This window comes from Eretmochelys imbricata, chromosome 8 (genome assembly GCF_965152235.1).
Source record: "Eretmochelys imbricata isolate rEreImb1 chromosome 8, rEreImb1.hap1, whole genome shotgun sequence".
NCBI lineage: Eukaryota > Metazoa > Chordata > Testudines > Cheloniidae > Eretmochelys > Eretmochelys imbricata.
Window position 1 is genome coordinate 104,595,528 of NC_135579.1, and position 24,469 is coordinate 104,619,996.

The 24,469-nt window shown below is 44.0% G+C and overlaps 2 protein-coding genes across 5 annotated transcripts; both read right to left on the reverse strand.

Annotated features, from left to right (window-relative positions):
* Positions 1-6,312: 6,312 nt before the first annotated feature.
* On the reverse strand, positions 6,313-23,542 carry LOC144269335 (nuclear autoantigenic sperm protein-like). 4 transcript variants are annotated; one of them, XM_077824950.1, is made up of 15 exons: positions 23,393-23,541; positions 21,362-21,487; positions 20,383-20,439; positions 19,273-19,383; positions 18,534-18,614; positions 17,769-17,881; positions 13,447-13,529; positions 11,424-11,509; positions 11,193-11,266; positions 9,824-10,012; positions 9,209-9,375; positions 8,240-8,296; positions 8,065-8,136; positions 6,970-7,098; positions 6,313-6,486 (listed from the first exon to the last, which is right to left on the reverse strand). In XM_077824950.1, the coding sequence occupies exons 2-15, from the start codon at positions 21,430-21,432 to the stop codon at positions 6,433-6,435; spliced, it is 1,344 nt and encodes a 447-aa protein (XP_077681076.1). In that variant the 5' UTR covers positions 21,433-21,487; positions 23,393-23,541; the 3' UTR covers positions 6,313-6,432. The 4 variants fall into 4 exon arrangements, with proteins under 4 accessions (XP_077681076.1, XP_077681078.1, XP_077681077.1 ...); XM_077824953.1 differs by having other exon boundaries at positions 6,315-6,486; positions 11,424-11,500; XM_077824952.1 differs by lacking the exon at positions 6,970-7,098 and having other exon boundaries at positions 23,393-23,542.
* LOC144269141 (uncharacterized) lies at positions 15,918-17,083 on the reverse strand. Its single transcript, XM_077824640.1, has one exon. The coding sequence runs from the start codon at positions 17,067-17,069 to the stop codon at positions 15,918-15,920; it is 1,152 nt and encodes a 383-aa protein (XP_077680766.1). The 5' UTR covers positions 17,070-17,083.
* Positions 23,543-24,469: the final 927 nt, after the last annotated feature.

The following is a 24,469-nucleotide window of genomic DNA, read 5'->3' on the forward strand; positions in this document are numbered from 1 at the left end:
CATTGAGGTGAAACACTTGTGAAACAGCCGATCAGCACAGGGCAGAGAAAGTCCCATCTCAGAAGTTCTCTGGCCAAAGGTCCCATCTTTGGCTGCTCCCTGCCCACTGGACTCCTCTTGTGCCACCATTGGGGAAAATGATGGGGGTGGGGAGGGAGGCAACACGTTGCAGTTGCAGCTGTGTGCGCAGACTACTAGTTCTTCAGCTAAGTGTGGGTGTTGCTCATGTTCCAACAGAACATTGTGACCGCCTTATCCCAGGGGCCGTGCGCCAGCGTTACACAGGGGCTGGCAAACAGGAAAGTGGTGAGTAAATCATGCCACGCCTGTGCACTGTGTTTTTAATCACTGTGTAATAGCGAGAGGAGTCTACAGTGTTAAGGCTTCGATGAAAAATGACCCCTCCTGACCCGCCACACTGCACGGTCAAATTCCCCTTGATGTCAATAGGGTCAGAATTAGGGCCTTGGAGGAGTACAAATCGTGTTGGTCCTGCAGAGCTAATGGAGCTCGGCATGAGCCAGGTGGCTTCTTTTCTGCTCCAGGCCTCAGCACTGTCCTGTGCGTGCCAGCCGCACAATAGGACTGTTCCCCGCTGGACAGGCACGACAGACCCGTCTGTGCTCACCTCGAGGTTGAATTTTGTAGTGCAGGCAAGTAGAAAACTCATCTTTAGCTCTCTGAAGTGAAATCATCAAGACTAAATGTTACCTCACCCATCCTGCAGAGCCCTTACCCTGAAACATGAGTATTATTGTCAAACTGCTCATGATCTTGGAGGAATCAAGGGCCTCCCTCCACTCGCCCTCCCAAGTGATTTTAGTATAGTATGCTGTTTAGCCCCACTTGACAAAGTGTAAAAAAAAAAAAGTATTTCTTCTGTAGGTCAGAAGCTGTTTCCCTTTAATCATTCCTCCAACACTGAACTTTATTCTGGTCTGATGTCTATTGATGCGCCAGTCTGTTTGCAAGTACAACACAGATACACATCCGCCTCGGGCCAAATGCTTCTAGGCTTGTCCTAAATTTGAATGCTTTTTATGCCTTGTATCTATAGAGAAACGCGGTCTCCGAACGGGACTAATTACGTACAAAAAGTCTGGTGGGGCACTTTAGGAGGTACCAATGAGTTGAGCATAGACATCCTTCTTAAATTCCTGCATAATATGCAGCCGTGCCAGGAGTCCCATGCCAGAACTTTGATGGAGCCCTGCACTGCCTTCCACTTCATGTCACTCACAGCTGTGTAAAATGCTGTTCGGGGGCTGCCAAGAGAGTGCTGATTTAGTGACATTTTATACCTACTTTGCACAAGTGTCATAACCTCCTTTAGCAAATCAAAATGGATTTCCCTGGGTGCAACTGCTTTGGTGCAGAGCCTAAAGTATTAGGCCACTATGTCTGTCCAGGTCAACATAGTGCAGCGCTTGTAACTATCAGGAGTGCAAAGAGAAGCTTTTTGACAGTGCAGAATCCATAACCAGGCCAAGTCATTCCCCTCGTCAGTGTCACAGCGAGATCAGCTAAGGGTTTTTTTTTTGTGTTTTAAAAATCTGACTCCAATTGTGGGTGCTCTTCAGTTATCCCCAAACACCAGGCTGACAGGTGTTCTCCATCTCACAGATTCAGTTGGTAAGAGGGGCATCTGTGGTTGTCCGTATAGCAGATGGTAGGCGGGATGAAGAACTTAGCCTGCCCCACAAACAGGTGAGCACGGTGATGCGATGCTGTTAGTGGAGGGGTGCAGGTGTCCTCCTTTGAATGGAACTGGCACTTGGCCCTAGGGTTTCCTCACCTTTGATACTACCAATGACCATAAGGAGGCAGACCCTGCTTGTGTAGAAATTTGTCCAGGAAACCAGGGTACCACCACTTTGGGGAGCATGTGCCAAGCAATGTTTAATGCTCACAGGTGGTCAGGAAACCCATTTTAGGTCTTATCTAAAAAACAGGCCTGCTAACAACACGTCACTGTCCAGCAGCACTGCTCGGATTGCTCAGTATCTGCAAGAAGAGCGGTGCTTACAGAATCAGCACCGGCCTGGGAACACTGAGGGAGGGGATGAGTTGTGGATTTTATTGAAGAGGGAGTACAGCTGGGTTCCCACACTAGTAGCCAAGTTATTCACATTGCAGGTTCTGTGCAGACAGCCACAACTCACCTCTACTAATGGCAGTGGCATGCACATGAAGGAATAGACCCCACTACTTCATAATATCTGACTGAAATGGAAGATACGTGCTACAAAAGCCACAAGTACCGGTTATTGCAGGACATCTATAGGGAGTGTCAATAGCAGAGTGAAAAAAATAGACTGAAGGGAACTTCCACAAGCTTGTTTACTACACGTCCTGTAACGTTCGAAGGGTAATTACCTCTACTTTCAGCTAATGGAGGGAAAGAGGACTGTGGCTGAAGTGCATATAACCTGGGAGCCTGAACACCCAAGTTTTACTGTCTCACACACTATGACTTTAAAAATCACTTGAGGTCTGATTATCCCTCCTATCAGTAATAGGGAGGTAGAGGAATTTTGGGGTGAGTGTGGGTGTATCTATATAGCTAAATGGAGGGTGAAATTAAAGTATAAAGTGGAAGAATTTCTTGCTGTATTATGCTTGGTACTTAACTAGCCCCCCCCATCAGCAGGCTTTTGGAGGGAAGAGTTGATTGACAATGCCTAGAAAAAAAGTCAGACTTCCTGTAAAGGGACCAGGCTTTTGAAGGGAGGGAACACCTTCTTGCATTCCTATTTAAATAATTTAATGAGGTTGTATACATACACATCTGTCTGGCTAGAGTTTTCTAGTTACCTGGTCTAGAAGTACCTTAGCTTCCAAGACAGTACCGTTGAGATCCAGCACCACTGAATGTTTGGGACTCTTAGATTAACAAGGTTATAGGTACCTCATCACTACCCCAGGAAGACACTGTTTTCCATGTACCTGAGCAGTGTTTCTAAACAACCGGTCACTGGAGCAGTGCTGGTGGATGAGATCTCTCAGACAGAGTTTAGAAAGCAAGCCAGTCCCTGCTATCAAAAATGTTCAAAAACACTGCACAACTGAAGTAATCTTTTAAGAGTCCCCACTGTGTTAACCTTCTATTTTTTAACCTCAGGGTATCAATCAGTCCTACCTCCCCATGGAAGGCATAGAGTTCTACAAGAAGGAGCCTGGTGGTGCTAAAGTTACAGATCTAATGCCACAGATGGCAGAAACCCAGCAAGAGGTAAGAAAGCTATGTTAACTGTATTAACCAACTTGATTTCCTTCTTTGACAATCTAATTGATTTGGTGGATAGGGGGAAGGTAGTGGACATAATATACCTGCACTTCAGCAAGGCTTTTGACACACGCCCCTGCCATTCTCATAAGCAAGCTGGAGAAATGCAGGCTTGGTAGAACTACATTAAATAGATCCATAATTGGTTGAACAACCACACACAAAGAGTAACTGTTGGAATGATGTCACATTGGAAACAGGTTGCAAGTAGGGTTCCACATGAATCTGTTGGGCGTCTGGTGGTGGTGAACATTTTTATTAATGATCAGCACAGTCTCTTACCATGTTCAGATCACATTTGCAGATGACAGAGGTGGTGGTTGGGGGGGTTACAAACTCTTTGGAGGATAGAGCTAAAATTCAAAGGCAGCTTGATAAATTGGAGAACTAGGCTATAGCCAACAGAATGACATTCAGCAAAGACATGTAAGGCCTGGTCTACACTAGGTTGGGGGGCAGGGGTGGGAAGAAATCTAAGTTATTCATGTAGCTGAAGTTGCATAACTTAAATAGATTCACCCCCAACCCTCCCCCGTGTAGACCAGGCCTTTGATTGCTTAATTATTTGCTCCATTATCTTTCCAGGTACAGATGTTAAGATGACTGGTCTGTAATTCCCCATGTTGTCCTTATTTCCCTTTTTATAGACTTTTCCAGTCATTTGGAATCTCTCCTGTTTTCAACGACTTTTCAAAGATGATTGCTAATGTTGCCAAAAAAAAAAAGCAAATATCATTCTGGGCTGTATTAGCAGGAGTGTTGTGAGTAAGACATGCAAAGTAATTCTTCCACTCTACTCCACACTGATTAGGCCTCAACTGGAGTATTGTCCAGTTCTGGAAAGATATGGACAAAGTGGAGAAAGTCCAGAGAAGAGCAATAAAAATTATTAAAGGTCTAGAAAATGAATTGAGGGAAGATTGGAAAAATTGGCTTTGTTTAAGCTGGAAAAGAAGACAGAGGGGACATAAGTTTTCAAGTACACAAAAGGTTATGAGGAGGGAGAAAAAAAAAGTTCTTAACCTGTGAGGATAGAGCAAGTAGTAATGGACTTAAATTGCAGGAAGGGAGGTTTAGGTTGGACATTAGGAAGAACTTCCTGTCAGTGTGGTTAAGCGCTGGAACAAGTTGCCTAGGGAGGTTATAGAATCTCCATCATTGTCTAACCTGCTCTTAAAAATCTCCAAACATGTGTCAGGCATGGTCTAGATAATCCTTAGTCCTGAGGACTGGACTAGATGACCTCCTGCGGTCCCTTCCAGTTCTATGATACACTGAATGTGGAATAACTGGCTTGGCAGCACCACTGCTGAGAAGAATCAGTCATGGTAGACCAACCTGAGTCATCAATGCACTGCTCTTGTGAAAAACACACATCCAGCATTTCAATTTTGGGTTGATTTAAGAGAAGCATAGCATACAAGTGACAGTACCACTCTATTCAGCCCTGGTCAGGCCCCAATTAGAATACTGTGTCTAACTTTGGTCACTGCTGCACAAAAAGGATGTAGGGGAACTGGAAAGGACCTGAGGTGAGTGACAAAGATGATCAAAGGTATGTAATGCAAGCCATATCAGGGAAGGCTGAAGGAACTGGGTAGGTTTAGTTTGGTATAAGGGGGAGGCACATGATTATCTTCAACTACTTGAAAGGCTGCCATAAAGATGGAGAAAAATTGTTCTCTTGCCACAGAGGGCAGGACAAGAGGCAGTGGGTTCAAACTACAGCACAGCAGATTTAGATTAAGTCTTAAGAAAAACTTCCTAGTTGTAAGAACAGCAGGACAATGGAACAAACTGCCTTAGGGAAGGTGTGGAAGCTCCTTCAGTGGAGGTTTTCAACAAGATGCTGGATAATTATCCAAGACAGATGGCTGAGACAAATCCTACATCGTGGCAGGGGGTTAGACTAGAGGTAGAGTTACATAATTTGTGGTCCTTTTCACCCTATAGTTTTATTAACTGACAAAACTAAACCTAAACTTGTGTTTGTAACATCACATTCTCTTACTTGCAGAATGGAGACAGACTCCCTTCTTCTCACACCCACTCAATCTGCACCAGGGGTTTCCCCAACTTTTAGTTCCCATGAGTAATTTATAATCTGGTTGCTTTTCACAAAGAGGACAAGATATGAAGTGCACCACTAATATTTCACAACAGGATATAAGGATTTAAAATTAGATTAAAAATATACTACACATTTGCTGCCAAGTTTTAAAGAAAGTCAGACCACTGAACTGGTAGAAGCTCCTGGAGCCAGAAGTTGTTGAAGTGCAATAACCAGTTTTTGACAGCAGTAGCCTCTTCAAGTGCAGAGAGAATCATTTCAGTGACTAGTTAGTTCATTTAAAGTTAAGAAATCAGTGAGTTGAAAAACTAGGAAACTTGTTTTCTCCTTTTAGTCTATGCATGAGAATGATCTCAGAGGACATTAATGAATTGAGCTGATTCTGGTTATTACAGCTAACACTTCCTTTAATTTAATAAACTGGTTTAATATAAATTGATAAGACCTTAGATATTATGCACAGTTAAAGCTTCTTTAAATAATAGAAATACCATTTTAGAATGGTGTTAATTTGCATCCAACTAAGAAAGGCCTCATTCACCATTTAGTAAAGTAAGAATCAAAGTGTTTTGCTTTTCCAATCCCTTCTTGTAGTAAAGAACCCAACTCTAGAGGTATCCTGTGCCTTTTTAAACGTTATGTTTTGTCTCTATCTAGAGGGACAGCTGTAACTCTACAGACTGTTAACAGAATTATTGCCTCCGTTTTCTCCTTATTTCAGGCCCAGCTGTTAATTCTAGATCAAATCTAATGCTCCAAGAAGAAGATAGTTGACTTTCTAAAATCAGCCAAGCCAAGACACCTGTGACATGCCGTTTACTTCATTACAGTCTCCCAAGTAGCTGGGTAAAGGTCCTTGGGACATTTTGTTCACAATACTATAGAGATGAGAAATTGTTCATCTGTACTGTTGTGCTTAGTACCAGGAACAGGACTCACCCTTACTGAGGCAAAATCTGAAACATTTGCTTACAATCTTTATTGAAGTCATACAAAAGTTGCCAAAGTGAAAAAATACACTATATACAAAACCATTCTCCTTGGGAGGAGAGGAGTGGTCCATGCTAAAGACCTATCATACTGTACTTTCAACTGCAGCCCCTGATTCCACTTGTGGCCTTTTCTCTGTCTGAAAGAGAGGAATGAATTTTGTTAAGAGCCAGTCTTATATGTTCCACATCAGTTAACGCTTTACCAATTAGTGCATAAATTGATAGCTTGGAGAATTGCATTGACTGGTTACCTACATTTCACCGGTAATTACAGAAACCAAGCACTACTCTATAGACAGTTTCATAGCCTGAGTGTCCTTTTACTTAAAAATCAAACAAGCTTTATTCCATTGCACACCAATACTTTAGCAGAAAGGAGAATTCTGTGTTTTAGCTCAGCTGTAATTTAATACACTGAACTCCAAGTTATTTTCCAAATGATTAAGGGCTAAACATCTTGTGTGTAACATGCACTCTGCTGAGCTGGGCAAATTCCCCAGCTCCTTATAGAAGAGTCTTAAACCAGAAGGTAATAAAGCATTAGATGTACCAGGCATGAAAGGTATGCCTGAACAGAGAAGGAAATATACATGGCACAGAATTCTGACTCAACTGCCCACCTCCTCTTCCATTTTTTCTGCAACCTCATTTCCACTGGGGGCAGCATCACCACCACCATTGACAGCCGGTTCTGGTTTAGATTTCTTAGCTTCATTGTCTCCCTGTTGAGTCTCCTCCTCTGGTTTCCTCTGAAGACAAAATTGTTTAGTCTTCACTATGTACAAATTTAAGACTTAAGAAAATTAGCGTCTAGATGTCACTGTTCATTAACTATTCAACTTTTAGTTATGAGGGGTCACACCAAATAGTCAGGAGTTAGGATTCAGTTGAAGCTTTAGGCATAAGAGTTTAGTTACAGTAAGAGTTCTGATACTATCTTCATTTTTGCCATCCTTCATTATGACCTAGCAGAAAAGCATCCTAGTTCTAGATTAAATTTCTGTTTTTAGTACTCATGACATCTGATCTAAGCTTCAGAGCTGAGGGCAGATGTTTCAAACTTGCTCTGAAAGATGCTGGTGTGACAAAATGCAGATAGCCATGGTGTGTCATAACAGTACATACAGTAGGCAAATGAAAAGTGCTGTGAAATTTGGTTCAGATTAGGAAAATACTAATGAGAACACCCGTTAACGTTAAACTACAACCAAACACTAGTTTCCCTTAAGGTTACTCCAATAAGTCAGATTTTATTAGAAGTATGCATACTACACATTTAGACTGGCTTTGCTACTTTATTTAACTTCAGTGCTCCATTTCCACTTGGAAATTAGGGAACCCAACCAAGCCTGGTTGTTTGCCCTTTATCTATGGCCGACCCTGCTCCTTCATGCAGGGCCTCAACATAGTAGAGCACTTATTTAAGAAGTGCCTACATGACCCACACAATTCAGCTTTGAAGTTAAACTAGTGTGGATCTAGCAGAGTGCGGTAAAGCATGCAAAGGAACCATCAAAAGCTACTCTCCAGGAAGACTGATTGGCTCCCAGGGGAAAGGAGTTTTATGCAGTATTCCTTTTTTTTTTTTAGAATTTGTTCTGTGCATAACAGTGATCGTTAAAGGTTTTGTTTAGCCAAGAAATCAAATGAGATACAGTGCAAGCCAGTGGTAGTTTTATATTAGTTTGTCCAAATAGCTATATATCTGGACACACCTTTTTTCTGACAAGATGAGAGATGTCTGTAACACACTGGGATGCTCCATCAGCTGGCTTTCTTACTGGAATCTATTACAAGATAGAGGTTGTAATGTAAGTGACATCAAACATTAAAACCTTCCAATTTAGTAGTACTTAAATGTCTGCCTGAACTCAGAGTTGTTTCACTTACCGTGGAAACGGAACAGCTTTCTTCACTCTGTGTAAAACTGGAGGTAGCACCTCCAACCTAAAATGAAAGAAGCCATAGTGATTAACCAAGTACTGGCTTCCAGTTGTATTTCTGAGCTCCACAGCATGCCGGGACTTTACCGCACAAATCCATGGTTCCTGCTATACCATGAATTAAAGTTAGGGTTTAATAGGTTTGTTTAGTTTCTCTCTGATGTGATTTATTATATCTACGTTAACCAAATCAATTCTGACTGTAAAATTATGAAGTACTTAATCTTCAGTTGTGGTTATTTTGTTTCTTGTACCAAGCACCCAGTTTGTAGATGTTTATACCAACCCAACAAATTGGTATTTCACAGTGAGTGAGCAAACAGGTTGCCTATCAGTTAGACAGGCAGAACTTAATTGTTCCCCTGCCTTAGAAAGGTCTTCAGTGTAGAAGCACCTTCAGAAAGGTTGGCTACGCTATACAACTATTCAGGATATATGCCACCACCAGATGCTGAACCAGATTTAAACCAAATTTAGGATTCTCAAACTAGGCTGTATTTGTAACCCAGTTCTAGTCTACTGCCATCTGGCCCAAAAAACCCAAACCCTTGCCAAAAAGCATTGCCCTTCTGGTTTAGTGCTAAACAGCTGGCATGTGATGTCACTGTCTCCTCTAGCCTCTTTGTTGAGAGCCAGCTGATTGTCCAATAAGAGGTAGCTTAATCAAGAGGGAAAAGCAAAGTGGCAACATGTGATAGTCCAATGCTTTCCCCCCTCAAAGTCAAAGGGAAGTCAGCCATATTTCATTCTGAGTGATTTAACAGCTTCTGGTCATGGGAAGGTAAGTCATTTTCAGACAATCACTAATTCTAGACCAGTACAGCCAACCCTGCTGTTGTGGGCTCTTCTGCTCTCCTTCAGCTATACCATTAGTTAATGGCAACTTACTAGAAAAGTAATTAAACTAAAAGCTAACCAGAGTTGCTTTCAAAGCCAGTTCAGCTACTCTTGCACTCTTTTGAGACTCCTTTGAATCCTCTATCTTTTCCTTAATTTCAGGAAGTAGTCCGTTTAATTCTTCGATCTCCTTCTCATCTTCATTGGATCCTCCTTCTGCTTTCTTTATTCGTTCAGTCAGCATCACTAGAGGAATACAGGTTTAAGTTGTCAGCAGTTTATTAAACCAACAGTGCAACAGGCAAGGGCACCTGAGCTACCCTGCCTTCATTAGAGACCATTCAGAGAACTGTGGAGAGTAGTGTGCTTCCATGTTACTAACCTCAGCTCAATCCAGCTTTCCTATGACAGTTAACCAGTTTGCTAGCTAGAGCAGGGGTTCTCAAACAGCGGTCAGGACCCCTTAGGGGGTCATGAGGTTATTACTGGGGGGGGTGGGGTGGTGGTTTTACAAGCTGTCAGCCTCCATCCCAAACCCCGCTTTGCCTCCAGCATTTATAATGGTGTTAAATATATAAACAAGTGTTTTTAATTTATAAGGGGGGGGTCACACTTAGAGGCTTGCGATGTGAAAGGGCTCACGAATACAATAGTTTGAGAACCACTGAGCTAGAATTTTAGCAAGTCTACTTACCCATTCTTTTGTCAATGACTTCTACTGATTTACGGAACTGCAGAATTGCGTCATCAAACTGGCTGTTGTAGTGATATGCCAGTGCCAGCTGGTAGTGTGACTCTGCTAGCAGGCGGTCATGGGCCTCTAGGTACTTCTGCTGTAATGCGAGGCATGCCTGAAACTCTTCTATAGCTTGTGCATAGTTTTCTACAACAGAAAAGCCATAAACCTTTACAAATACAACTAATAAGTATCAAGCCAAACAAACAAAGTTACCAGTCTGTCTCCCCATCTAATTTATTCCATAGACTGCTCTCAGATTCTGCATGAACTGAAAGCAGTTGCCTCACTGAGTGATGCTAACAATTAAAGGGACACTCAACTGGAGTTAGTGTTATACTTCCTGCCCAATCCTCTCCCCACATTTCAGCAGTGATTTAGACAGTTACTTTTAAAGTGTTTTCCATACAGGTGAAGCAGGGAAAGTGAGACAAAAGCAGACTAGGTATTTGTGTTCAGTTTCTTACTCTATCTAAATTATATCACTCTGATTATTTTACATACCATTGATAGACAATTGGCCAAGAGTGCATTTAAGAAATAAATTTTAACATTAAGAAATAAAGCTGCTCAAGGATAATTCCACCCTCAAACTGCAATTCCCCCATTGATATTATAGAGGTGGCGTATGCTCAACCCTAATTTTGCAGTCCTAACCCACAGAACCTTCCCAGATGAATTCAGTCTGAAACCACTTTCTAGACAAACAGAAAACAGGGGCAAAGAGGATAAAGAACTACATTGTTTCAAGAGGAGAGGCAGACTTCAAGATGAGGCAAAAGTCTCAGGATTAAGCAACTGCATTCAAGAAGAACAAGAAGCCAACTTGAGTGTTTTAGGGAGTCTGCCCATTTCTAGAACCCAACATCCTCTCAATTTGTATTCTTCCCCCATCTCATTCTGACAGCAGTTTGGTGTGTGGGGCTTCTGGCCTACTACTGAAGGTGAAAAAGTTCTCCATTTCCTAGAGTTTCTTGAGCCACATTCAAGAGCAGCTATAGTGTACAAGCCTATTTCCAAGCCACTGCTATTCCTATTCCAGCAATGAAAGCAAATTGAGGCTCAACATGGCCTTCCCTCACTTTGCTCAAGAATTTAGTTGGCAGGTAATTGGCTTATTCCCTTATCTGTCCCAAGACTATTCAAACTTCTGGGCACCTCCCCCACGTGGTCTGAAGTTTATCTTCTCTCTCCAGCAATCTGAATCACCTCTGACTGTTTTAAATAACTATGTGGTGGGTGAGATGGGGTGAAAGTTAGCAAGAAGTTAAGCCAGTTTAATACTGCAGCACTTTATGTACAATCAGATTTCAGACAGATAGTTTACCAGATTCAATGCTAACTTCTCCTAGTTTCAGGTGAGCCTGAGCAGCATGGAGCTGAGCTTCTTTTGTTTCCTGTCTAAATCAAGAAAACTTTAGTTAGTTTGCTATAAAAACCCTGATCAGAGGCTTCCACCTCTTTATCTAGTGCACCTCTATTATGCCAACTCCCCAGTGGTTTCCTGTAAGTTCCTTTATTTTTTAACCGACTCAAATCAAGACATGTAAAGTTTTACCTTTTATAGATTACTTTTGCCAACTCCAGCATATCCCAAGCTAGCTCCAGATTTCCAACTTCATCCTCTTCACTTTCCTGAAAAGACTAGAATTATATTCTAATTTTATTTTAAAAATGAAGACTTGTCTCAGTGAAGCAACGTGTAACAATGTAGCAAAGGTGCTCATCATGAATTTAAAGTTCAAAGCCATAGTAAGTGGTTTCGTTTGTCACTGTCTCAAGATGATAAAGTAGTCTATTTTCAAGTTAGTTGAGACTCAAGATTGAGTTCTTGATTTCAGGTTCTGTTTAAGACTACATCTCACATCTTCAGTTTATTTACAGTCATTTGAATACTACTGAAAACCTCTGCCAACATTACCTTGGAACAATTTAATTTTAAGATACTACTAGTAAGAGGACCAGGAATTAGAAGATAAAGGAGCTAAAGCGAAATCTCAATAAAGGTTGTTCAAGCAAGGTAATCCATTACACCCAAATGGCAATACCAACACAATGCGGTAAAGAAATTCTATTTAATGCAGTTGTGTAGTGGTCTGCTAAAACATGGTGTATGTTAAACCAGAGGATCTCAACCTTTTTGGGTCAGGACCCATTTGTCAACCCTGATGGCCTGTCACAACCCAGAGACACCACTATCACCCCTAAGATGCCCCCAGACCACACACTGACCCCACAGGGTTCCATCTGGCAGGGGGCTCAGAGCTAAGATTCCAGATGCTCTGGCCAGATGTGAACAGGCAAAAAACCCCACCAACTGGGGAGGGAGGGTAAAGCAAGCCAAGACATCTCTGCCAAAACATGGCCCACGAGGCCCAGAGATAAGGGGGAGATCAGGGGGCCTAGGGGTTCAGTGAAGGACTTAGGGGGTCTGAAGAAGGAACTGGAGGGCCGAGGTATGGTGAGCCAGTAACTCTCCAAAAAGTGCACACATACACACACCCAGGGGCAGACAGTATTACTGGAGAACATGACACTAATCATTCCCTCTCAGCTTGTGTCCTGTTGCACTGATTGGGCTCTGCTCCCCACTCTAGGCCGTCACGACTTTGCTCAGGTTTGGTCTGACAGTATCACTGTGAGAGAGGGGCCAAACTTGAGTGATGCTGGAACCCAGTGCACCAGATCACAACACCTATTGTGGAGAGTTGAGCCCAGACAGTTCTGTGACACTGACACATTCTGGTGACCCAATTTTTGCGTTTCAACCCATGGGTTGAGAAACCCCATGTTAAGCAAGTCCTTTAAGTCAGGGCATAGGTGTGCTGAATTGCTACAGCACCATAGTTAAAATTCAAATTATGCAATCCCTGCACTGGCATGCAGGAGAGCCACAGTGTCCCCATGAGCTAGTGATTATACATATCCCTATGCTGACTGGCTGCAACTGGCCCAAAGAGGCTCATCCATGAGCTGCTAGAACTACTTCCTTCCTTCCCAACCCTGTCAAATCCCCTTTACCTCAAATCATTAAGGTGTGGAGGTAAAGAAGGGGATATAATCCTTTAGTGAAGAATCAGATGGGTGTTACAAGCTGTGTATTGCGAATAGTGATGCTGAAGTATGGTCATTGTGAGACTACTGCAGTCTGGTACAATCTGTATCTGCACTGGCTGCCAGAGTGCAGTTACTGGTCCAGAGAAAAACGCGTAACAGCACAGACACACTTCACAAATGTATTAGTCAGGCAAGGACTGAGAAGGCAAAGTAGGTCAAGTGTAATACCATAACCTTGGGGGCATTAGCTCATGAGTGAGGATAGTTTGATACCCAAGACTACCAGAAATATACCTATTGTAATAGTTTCACTGTGAAGTGTCTGCAAAGGTGCTTATGCTCAAATAAATGTGTTAGTCTCTAAGGTGCCACAAGTACGCCTTTTCTTTTAGGATTACCAGAATATGATGAGGACCTGAGGTCAGGAATAGAACACTTCTGTGCCTGGATCTAACCAATGCCATAAGCATTAGTTCTCAGTTCATTTGGAAGAACACATCATCCTCCAAGTCAAAAGAGCTCACCTTATCTTCAACGGTTGAGTCATTTTCTTTATTATCTTCAGTTTTGTCATTTTCTTTATCTTCCTCATCTGATCCTTCTGTTTCTGCAAGGAAAGTTTGTGGAGGAGAATAATGATATTTGCTATACACTGTTACACCATCTATTTTGCTTGGTTCAATTGTTTAGAGGTAAGCATCCCCCTCTTTCTCGTGATGAGTATTATGTGCAACTTTGGAACAGTCAAAGTGACATTGCAGCCTTTGCACTACCCACCGTGCTCAAAACATTAGTTACTCTAGTTCTACAGTAGCAGTTTAACATTAAATTTTCTGACTTAGTGCTGCCTAGAATGGAAGTTTATTTAGGGCTAAATTCGGATGTATTCCATGGGAGCTCCCAGTGAAGTCAATGGAGTTATAAACAGTCACCCAATGACTGGTATGTCATCCTACAAGTCACAAATGTTTTCAGCAAGATAGTATTTCTCACCCGACGTGTGATTGCTGTGTCTAAAACTCAAATGCAAACTGCTTATGAATTCAGACAACTTGCTATTTTGCAGTGCCAGTTCAGCTTGTGAATTTATGGGGCAGCAAAGTGCTTTAAATGTAGAGTTACATAATTAATCCTAGCAATGGGAAGTCAGGGCGGGGGGGGAGGGAACCTGGGGAAGTGGGAGGGGGGGATGGCGGCCAGCATTTACTTTTGGGCACAAGCCATCTGATACATAAGGGAAGTGGATGGGAAAGCTTGCTATACACCAGGATTGGTATCCTATGCCAGCGTGGCAAATACAAAATATATCTGGAAAAAGAAGGTTCTGTTTTGTTTGGAAGCTGGAACCAGCCTGTGAGCTGGTCAAATTTTACTTTTCTTGAGGAAGCCAGTTACTTTTGAAAAAAAGAACATAGGTATGGGAGGTCAACAGTGGTAACTGCCATAACTAGAGCCAGATTCAACAGCCACATTGGCAATGGCATACCTGCTGCAAAAACAGACCAAGTTTCTATGTATGAGATGTAATTGATTAGAGTGAGAATAAAGATACTAGGTGTTTAGCTTCCTAATAAGAGACTTTTAGATAATTTACCTCTGCAAACGTGACCAACACTTGAGGCTGGAGGACAAGACATTTATTAGACCACGATGTGGTTGTCAAATAAGCACTTCCAAAGTTAATAAATGGACATCAGTGGGCTTTTTTTCTTATCTGGGAAACAAGAGTTAAGAACTATTTTTCTTGTGGGTACAGACTGAGTCTGAGGCAAGAGAAAGAATACAAGGGTCTACCTGCACAATGTATGGTAATTGAAGATACTTTACACCAGTGATTCTCAGCCAGGGTACACATACCCCTAGGGGTATGTAGAGGTCAAGGGGTACATCAACTCATCTTGATATTTGCCTAGTTTTATGACAGGCAATATAAAAAGCACTAGCAAAGTGAGTACAAACTAAAATTGCATAGAGACTATGAGTTGTTTATATTGCTCTATATACTATACATTGAAATGTAAGTAGAATATTTATATTCAAATCAGACTGCAAAAAGGCATACAATAGTCTGGAAGGGTTGAGAGCCACTGCTTTACAGTGTAGCTACATTACATTCTTTGTGATTGGTACAGACAGTTCCATTGTGATGTTCAACATGAGAAATGCCTTTAGTATTGTCCAGAGGTTGCTAAGGAAATTAAGAGACTGCATGGATATTCGATCACTATTAAATGAGGCTGTGAATAGCTCAACTGGTACAAGCATGCAGTCATTCCGATTGTTGGAAAATCAAGATACTATGTGATGATTTATAGCCTCTTAAAGTCTTAAGTGTATGTTATTTTGGAAAGCATATGGAGTTTGTTTTCTGGTTTGTTAGGACAGTTAAGCAGCTATTAAATGAAGCAGAACAACATGAAAAGCTACTTAGGAAGAAGCTTGTATTAGCTAGCACCAATTTACAATGGAATTTTAAAGCCTATCATATTAAATTTAAGTTTCACAATGAAGTTCATTCTTTAGTCACTGAGATTCCACAGAAGAGTTCAAATTCTCATAACAAGGAGACGTGCTATTATATGTATCAATTCAGTGGATTCTACTTTACTGCCCCACTGTCTAGAATGGGAGATTAGGACCAGAGGCAACTTGTGGTTCAAATTATTTGAAGGTTAGTGCAATAAACCCAGATACATGCAAGTGGACATCCATTCAGTATTCTCTACCAGCCTAGTTAATGCTTTCCAAACATTACCACTGAAGCTAGCCACAGCCCCCAAAATGATATCCACATAAAGATTTTGCTTTGCAGTTAGTTAAGCATTAGACAGAAACTAAAACTATTCACTGCTCCTTGAAACTTAACTGAAGCCAGTTACTTGGAGGATTTTAATATCCAAGTGCCCCTTGTTTGAGACCTTCCATTAGTCTATGGCAAACAGAAAATTCTGAATGGAAATGTAACTTTTAACCCCTGGTTAGCAAGTCAAATCCATCAAGTAATCCACCCACAAGTACTTCTCCTATCCCTGTTACCTTCACCCTCTTCCATCAGGTCATCTTTCTCCTCTTCTTTTTCTACCTTAGCACCATCTCCCTCTTCCATCAGGTCATCTCTCTCTTTCTCTACCTTAACAGCTACTTCAACTTTTTCTTCAGTTTCTATTTCATTAGCTGGCTCTTTGCCCTCTGCAGGTGTAGTGGCATTTCCAGCTGCAAACAATGTTTCTTTTGAGGCCAGTGCCTCTTTTGACTTGTTTAGCTTCTCTTCCATGGCTTCTGCCACTGCCTCCTCTTCTGTGGCTGCCTCTACCTGCTCTTCCGTGGCTTCTGCCACTGCCTTCTCTTCTGTAGCTGCCTCTGCCTTGGCTTCTGCCACTGCCTCCTCTTCCGTGGCTTCCTCTACCTGCTCTTCTGTGGCTTCTGCCACGGCCTCCTCTTCCATAGCTACCTCTACCTGCTCTTCTGTGGCTTCTGCCGCTGCCTCCTCTTCCGTGGCTGCCTCTACCCGCTCTTCCGTGGCTTCTGCCACTGCCTTCTCTTCTGTAGCTGCCTCTACCTTGGCTTCTGCCACAGCCTCCTCTTCCGTGGCTGCCTCTACCCGCTCTTCCGTGGCTGCCTCTACCCGCTCTTCCGTGGCTGCCTCTACCCGCTCTTCCGTGGCTGCCTCTACCCGCTCTTCCGTGGCTTCTGCCACTGCCTTCTCTTCTGTAGCTGCCTCTACCTTGGCTTCTGCCACTGCCTCCTCTTCCGTGGCTGCCTCTACCCGCTCTTCTGTGGCTTCTGCCACTGCCTCCTCTTCCATAGCTGCCTCTACCCGCTCTTCTGTGGCTTCTGCCACCTGCTCTCCTGCCACTGTCTTCTCCTGCATATCTGCCTCTACCTGCTCTTCTGCCTTCTCTTTAAGCTTCGTCTCTACGTCAGCAATTGCTTCCTCTTCTCTTGTTTTACCTCCCATCTCCACATCCTCTCCTTCTGTTTCCTTCCCAGCTTCATTCAGTACTGGAGACTCTTCTGCAGATTTTTTGGATTCTTCCTTTTCCCCCATGGCGTTATATACCTGCTCTCTCAACTCCTCCCTTGCTTCTTCTACATAGTTAAGGAAGATGAAGCATAAACATTTCTTCGAGTTTAGTGATAAAAGCATTAATGGAAATTGAAAATACCACCCTCAGACCCTCCAACGTGTGTGTGTGTAGCACATGTTCCTAAACTCAATTCCTTTTGAAATCTAAAGAAGCTGGGTCCCAAGCAACAAACTCTGGGAGATCCTACAATCTTGTAAGTGACCACTCAAGCAATATACAGTTTTATGCATTAGCATTTTTAGTCACAGCTGAGCAAGAGATGCCAAGTTAAATCCATTTGTCTAGATGGATAAAAACTCCTTGTGCAATAATCCTCTGCAATGTATGATAGAATGAAAACTGCCCTTGAACTTTTAAAGTGAGGACAGTTTGGTGAGTCTGACCCAAAATAAATTCTTCCCTTATGACCAACTTTAAGCAAATGATACCACATGCCACTGTACTGCTGCAAGTGCACAAAGCAGTCCTAGCTGGCTGGAAAGCTTAGAACAGGAAAGGAAGTTTGAGTGTAATGCTTCACAATTGACAAATTTTGTGACCCCTTGACTCAAAGCTAGTGTGAACGAAGAGTTTCTTGCAAAATAAAAATCTTTTAGCTAGGTTTGGGAAATTTATAGAACAAGATTCTTCCACCTGCTAAAAGTTTTGGTACAAAGTTTCAGATCATCTAGGGAAGCAAAGTAAAGAATCCAGGTCCAATATTTACACAAGGCAATACAGCTTGGCATCTCTATGGCATGTTAGACAACTCTACATACCATCTATGTTATCAGCATTTTCTACCATTGAGTCATCTTCTGCTTTTTCGCCTTCTTCTTCTTCTTCCACTTGCACTCCTTCCAAGGCATTTCCCAATACACCATTCTCCATTCTAGAAAAATAGAAGCAAGTCAGCTGCACACAAGCACCAAGGAATACATTTTGTGCTCAAAGGAACATACCATTTGACTGCTCTACCTAGCACCTCTCCCACCTACAGGTCTTCTACTATACCCGTTCTAGCCTGCAAAAGCCTCCTATTCCAGGCCAGACTCTTGATTTCAGTAGATACTGAGCATCATGCCATACTTGTGTGGCAAGAGAACATGGTGATGATGCTCTAAAAATATTTCAGATAGATGGACTGATGCCCTATAACTCCAGTTAGACTTTTGCTAGTGATCTAGGTAAGAACAGTTCCCTTTTGCCTGCCCTGTCCTCCACATTATATTTCTCCTATTTTTCCTTGAGTTCAAGTGTTCTATCAATGACCTACCCCCTTATTCTAATACCCATTCCCCACTTGTAAGGTACAGCTACCCCATTTAAATTTTTATTTTTAAAGAGAGGCAATTACATTTAACTGTTGTTTCATCCCAAAGGCTCCAAACTAACATTTTTAGTTGCTTCTATCAAAGTACTCCGCCACTTGTATCCTTTTATAAAGAAATTAAAATATCATCTTAAACTGTCAAAATCTAGGAAGAGGGATACTAGGTATTCAGAGGACTGACAAGCCAGCTAGAGGGTCTTTGTTAGTATACCTTGCTAACTCCAGGAGAGATTTTCCATAGTAAAAAAAAGCTTCTGCACATTCATCAGCTGTCTCACCATACTTTTTACCCCTACAAAGAAAAATACAAGTTAATACATCTTATCTGCACCATGTTTTGAAATAGCTTTACATTACCAGATACACAACATTTAAATCTTTTCAGGGTGGGAAAGTCAATTTCCAAGCGGTTACCTCCCACGTGACCGCCACCCTTAGGCAAATGTCAGTTCTCTCCCTTCTGATAACTGGAATAGTTTTTACTGAAAGTTCTGGTTGCTCAGAGCACCCGACAGTGGGTTTTCAAGACTGTCCTCTGTTCTAAATGCTCTTTTCCTCGAGAGGCTAAGCAATTTGCCTCTGCTTTGCTTGCAATTTATAGATTATGTTTCTCTAGTGGTTAGACTTATGAGATCTGCATTGCAGAACACTCTTTATTTTGCAATATATGGGCTGGTTTGGTTTCTTGAGATGTTGATTTCTGAGGCACTGTAGGCCACTACTCCAATAGTTAAGTGTCTAAGCAGCACAAATGTATTATTTCAAAAGAAATCTACATAGACATGGTACAATCCTCAATTTTCCTGGTAATTATATTCAGATACTTGCAGACTACCTATAAAGACAGCTTGTCTAGGCCTGAGATGAGTATCTACATTTCAGCTTGATTCACTTCAGTGATGTACCCAAAAAAAGAATCCAAGTAAAAAGCAATGTGTTCAGTTACTTACAATATACTAGCAGCCTCCTGGAATGCATTAACAGCTGCCGGAATATTTCCCAATACCAAGTGTTTCTGCCCTAAGCCCAGCAGTTTTTTGGCTTCTCCATCCACATCCATACTGTAAAGTTACAGAACACGGGCTGAGTTAGACACTGTACAGTTGCAAGAGCATCTCCAAGTGTACAAACTGGAGGGAGGTTTGTAGCCTCCTGCTCTTCACACAATTTCATTTCCCAGACTCTTTAAATCCAGCCTTCAAACTCTTCCCACCAAGACTCAAAACACCAACCAGCAACGAGCCTTCCCTCCCCCCCCCCCCACATGATTATTCAATTACGGTTAGAGAACTTTCATCTGCACCAGCACTAAGGGGACAAAGATTTTTCCATTTCTCACATTAAAATAAATTTAACCATTAACTGCAAGAAGCAGATCCCAGAAAGACTGCTTAATAGCCAACTTTCAGTCTTCAGCTAAGTCAGAGGCTTGTATACAACACTCCAACATGAGAAGAGTTTACATTGAAAAGGTGACAGAGAAAACCGTATAAAGTCCTGCAGAAAGAAGGGGACAGTTCAGTGGTTTGAGCATTGGCCTGCTAAACCCAGGGTTGCGAGTTCAATCCTTGAGGGGGTCATTTAGGGATCTGGGCCAAAAATTGGCGATTGGTCCTGCTTTGAGCAGGGGGTTGGACTAGATGACCTCCTGAGGTCCCTTCCAACCCTGATATTCTATTCTATGATCTATGAAGACAGGAAGCTCAGCTGCATAAAAGTGGAACGTTGGCCTATTACCACCCATTAAAAAACCCCCACACATTTGTCATGCAGCCATGCCTAAAGCAAACTTTTGTGCTACAGCTACCAGCGGAAGGAATCACAGGCTGTTAATGCAGTGTTTTTCTGGAATAAGGACTTAACTGGTGTTAGCCCAGAGAGGGGGAGCAGAAGAGTATTCCTAAACTGTGGTTTCTTGTATGGCAACATGAGACATCTATAGCCTTTAATATCTAGAGCTAAGCACAATGTCAGATTTACATATTAATTTGAAATAAGATCCACTATTACCCTATTTTTTTTGTTTGCCATCTTAGCCTGCTAACTCACAAATCCCTTACCTATCAGTTTTGTCTGCAGAAGTGGAGGGAGCAGCCAATTCCTCTTCCATTCTACAACTGAAGATTCAACAAGCAATTAGAATGGATTTGCAGTGTTGTACATGGTGTTACCAAATGGTGATGAAGTGACTAGAAGTCCACATTTTCAGAATCAGTGATATGAGAAATCTAGTGCACAATTTCAGACTTCTGACTTTCCAGAATAGGTATCTGCAAGCTTGTCTATACTGTGGACCATTTTGTAATTATAGCGGATCAGAAATTTATGTAGAAGATTGACTTTTCATCAATAACCAACACTTCAGTTTCCCCCCCAAACAAAAATTATTGGTTGTCTAATAAGAAAATATGTAGGGAGAACCAGATCCTTTTCACAGAAGTGTTTCTTTAGTTAAAAACCCAGTTTTCTGTCAAAAGAAGTTGACTGAAAGATTTTGATCAGCCCTAATTTTAAGACAGAAGTAGTAGTCTTGGACTGCTGGCTAGCTCACCCATTCATGAACACCTCCCATCCCACTCAGAATCAACTGCATAACACCCAGATCAACCACAGCAACTGCTTATATGGGAAATAATGAGTATGTTTTACCTATCTTAAGGTAGCTTTGTAGCTGAAAATAGGAAGCCAGCATCATGCATGTAGCTAGCTCTAGCCCACAGGATCACTATTCTGGAGTTTAGGAAACATCTCATCTAGTGCTTAAAAAAAAAAAAAGGGGGGGGGGGGGGCGCCACTAAGTTTTCCCATGCATCATCTTACAGTGGACTCAAGTGCCGTTCTCACTTTGAAAGTTCACTTCCCCTCCCAAACTACAAGTGTAACAGTATAGATGGCAAATAGATTTAAAAAACACCACACACACACAAACAAACGCTTTTCACTTTAAATAATCTGAGGTTTTTGTCAGAAGAACTTAATGTGACAATGGCCCTTAAGAGAGCACAGTATTTAGGGTAGCCAGTGCAGCCTGTTTCCTACCTCTGGCTCAGTGAACGTGGAGGCCTTTGGTGAAATGAAGATGGGATTACAAAATGTGCCCTCTTCACCATGAACCATCACCCAACAGGACCACATGGAGCTGAGTCCTAATAGCCAGAGTATGTCCTAAGGAGAGGGGACAGCACTTTCTAAGTGGAGATTTGCTAAGAAGGCATACTGCTTTGTATACACATTCAGTTAGGCTCAGCGCCTTTCTTTAGGCCTGGCTACACAGTTTACCTTTACCTACCTGCACAATTTAAAACCCAGGTTAGTTAAAGCAATTAGTGCAGTTTTGTGGTTTGACACTCATGGGTTTCAAACAAAGGAGAGCATCTAAACAGAAAGAAAAGGTGTACTTGTGGCACCTTAGAGACTAACAAATAAATTTGTTATTTGACTAACAAATTAATTTCATCTGATGAAGTGAGCTGTAGCTCACGAAATCTTATGCTCAAATAAATTTGTTAGTCTCTAAGGTGCCACAAGTACGCCTTTTCTTTTTGCGAATACAGACTAACATGGCTGCTACTCTGAAACCCATCTAAACAGAGTTGCACCAAAATAACCAATTTGGTTTTAGGAAGCCAATTCAGATTACATAAAAATTTGTATGTAGACAACCCTTTCAGTGACACAGGATACTATCTAGGTACTTATACAGCTCTTATCACCACAGTATCTCAATTATTACTGGACTTTATCATCCCAACACAGAGATAAGAACGTATTAGTCTAGGTGGGGAATGGAAACACAGAACACATTCACTCATATATGGTCAGATGGGAAATTTTTAGGTGAGATGAGACTGAACTCAGCTCCCCAGTGCCCTACCTACTAAACCAGCCTTCCTAACCCATGCTGTACAAGTTAGGGTAGTTATTTTGTAGAGAACTACAGCCGTACCTGGGGCTGCAAGTACAGAGATGTCTGTGTGGCCTGTGGGTATGGTGCCTACACCCCTGAACTCCAAATCCTACTCTGCCCCGGCCTTGGATTTAAAGTCTGCCCTTCAGAACTCCTGACTTCTAGAAAAGGGATCATAGGTACCCCATATAAAGGGGTATCCGAGGCTCAGCCCACTGGTGTTAATCACTTATACAACCCCCAACCCCTTCGCCTGGCTATGCCAAGCGCTGAGGCATCTTCACAATGAGCAAGTCACACAGCCAGGCTCCTATCAAAGCCAGGCCTGGCACAGGAGTGGAAGCCATAGGGCCAGACCTGGCATCCCACAGCCAAGGCTAATGGCTACGTTTACACGAGGTAGGTACAATGGGGCCTCCCACCCAACATGAGGAGACAGTACCATGCCCTCCACCCCCCAGCTGAGGGGAGCAATCACGGCCACACACTGCCACCAGACCCAAACATCACCATGGGGCGGGGTGACTGCAGCCACCTTCCCCGCCCCCCCCAACACGGCCCCAGACCCCCCCCGCAGCGCTTGGGGGTGGGGGGAGTGACTGCCCTCCACCACACACAGCCCCGCGCTCGGGGCGGGGCCTCGCTCCCTCAGGAGGCACCGCCCCTCATGGAGACAATAGGCCCTTTTCCCGCCTTTCCCCGGTCCGCCCCCGCCCCCTGTTTGGCGCCAAACCCCAACGGCGGCCGCTCACAGGCAGCGGCCGAGGCCACGTGACGCGGATAGCCCCGCCCCCAGCGCCGCGGCAGGTTTGCCTTGTGGGGCTCCTCTGCCCCCAACCAACATGGCGGAGGCCGGGGCCCAGTCACGTGGGATCCCCCAGCGTTCCGAACGGGCCCGCGCGGCGCCCGGGCAAGGGCCGGCACGTACCACCGGGGGGGAGGGCGGCGCCGCGCAGAGGGGAACCGGGCCTGGTCCCAGCCTTTCCCAGCGTCCCCCCTCCTCGCCGCCCCCGTCACTGCTCGCCCCAGCGGCGCGGAGCCACGGCCCTGCGGGTCGGCCCGCGCTACTCGCCCCCTCCCCCGCACACCGGCTCCCCCCCACGCCGCTCGGCCCGCCCCCCACAGCGAAGCCGGCCTGGCGCGCCCAGCCCGTGCCGCGGTACCTAGGCGGGGGGCCTGGGGCGAGCTCAGCACAGGCGGCAGCAGATTTCATGGAGCCTGACAGGGGCGACGACGGCAGAGTGCAGCCCCCAGCCCCTCCGGCTGCCTATATACCCCGAGGACACGCCCCAGACCCGCCTCGCGGCGCGCGCAAGCCCCGCGGACTGCTGCTCCCAGCGTCCTTCGCGGCCGTCGAGCGCGGCCCCCTCCGAACCCGGGATTGCAGGGCATGCTGGGAAACGTAGTCCCCAAGGCGCGCCCCCGCCTGACCGACGCACGGCCGGCTGGGACAGGTAGTCTGGAGACTGGCGCACAGCTTGCTGGGAAATGTAGTCACGGACCGCAGAGCATACTGGGAAACGTACTCGGAAGGGGGATACTCTGCAGTAGCTGGCCCGCTGTGGGGACGGACGATGAAAAGAGAGGGGCTGCGGCCGCCGCCATCTTCCCTGTGGCCTCCACCGTCGGACTCCCTCAGTGCACCGTGCAGGCCCAGTCCCTACTGGGAGCCTGCACCCCAGGCCCCCTGCTCCTGAGGTCTGCACTGTGCACTTTCCTTCAGCACAACCCCTGTGGTGGGACTCGCCTAGGCCCTCCCGCTGCAGGCCCCCGTAAGGGGATCTGCTGCTGCCCCATGGCGCTTCCCAAAAACGTCGGCCTCCACCAGCTGTGGGAGCACAAGCCAGGCACTTCCAACGCTTCTTTAAAGTGGAAGTTAGGTGTGCGCAGTTAAAACGTGCTAAAACAGATGCGGGGGTGCTACCCAGCCTAAGGGGGTGTGAACTCCTCAGAGGGACAGCGCCAGGACTGTTGGTGCTGCCCTTTAGACAAAGTATACGCCCCCACCCTTCCCAAGCTGAAGAGCCCTCCTGCTACCCCAGACCAATAATATTTTGCTCAATAGGCCACAGCAGTCATAAAAAGTAAACAATGTTTTAAGAAGCATAAAGAATAGAGCTGAACATTAAAATAATCCGATCATATAAATAAATGCTATACCTTTTTCTGAAATGCTGTGTCCAGTTCAGGTCATCCTGTTGGGAACACTGGGGCATGGCCACTAGGTAACTCGAGGGGAT

Coding starts and splice junctions, on each gene's coding strand:
- LOC144269141 (XM_077824640.1), bottom strand. CDS start 17,069: ATGCTTTTATCACTAAACTCGAAGAAATGTTTATGCTTCATCTTCCTT.
- LOC144269335 (XM_077824950.1), bottom strand. CDS start 21,432: ATGGTGAAGAGGGCACATTTTGTAATCCCATCTTCATTTCACCAAAGG. Junction 11,267..11,423: donor GCAAAAGTAATCTATAAAAG/GTAAAACTTTAC, acceptor TTCTTGATTTAG/ACAGGAAACAAAAGAAGCTC. Junction 8,137..8,239: donor AAAGCTGTTCCGTTTCCACG/GTAAGTGAAACA, acceptor ATCTTGTAATAG/ATTCCAGTAAGAAAGCCAGC.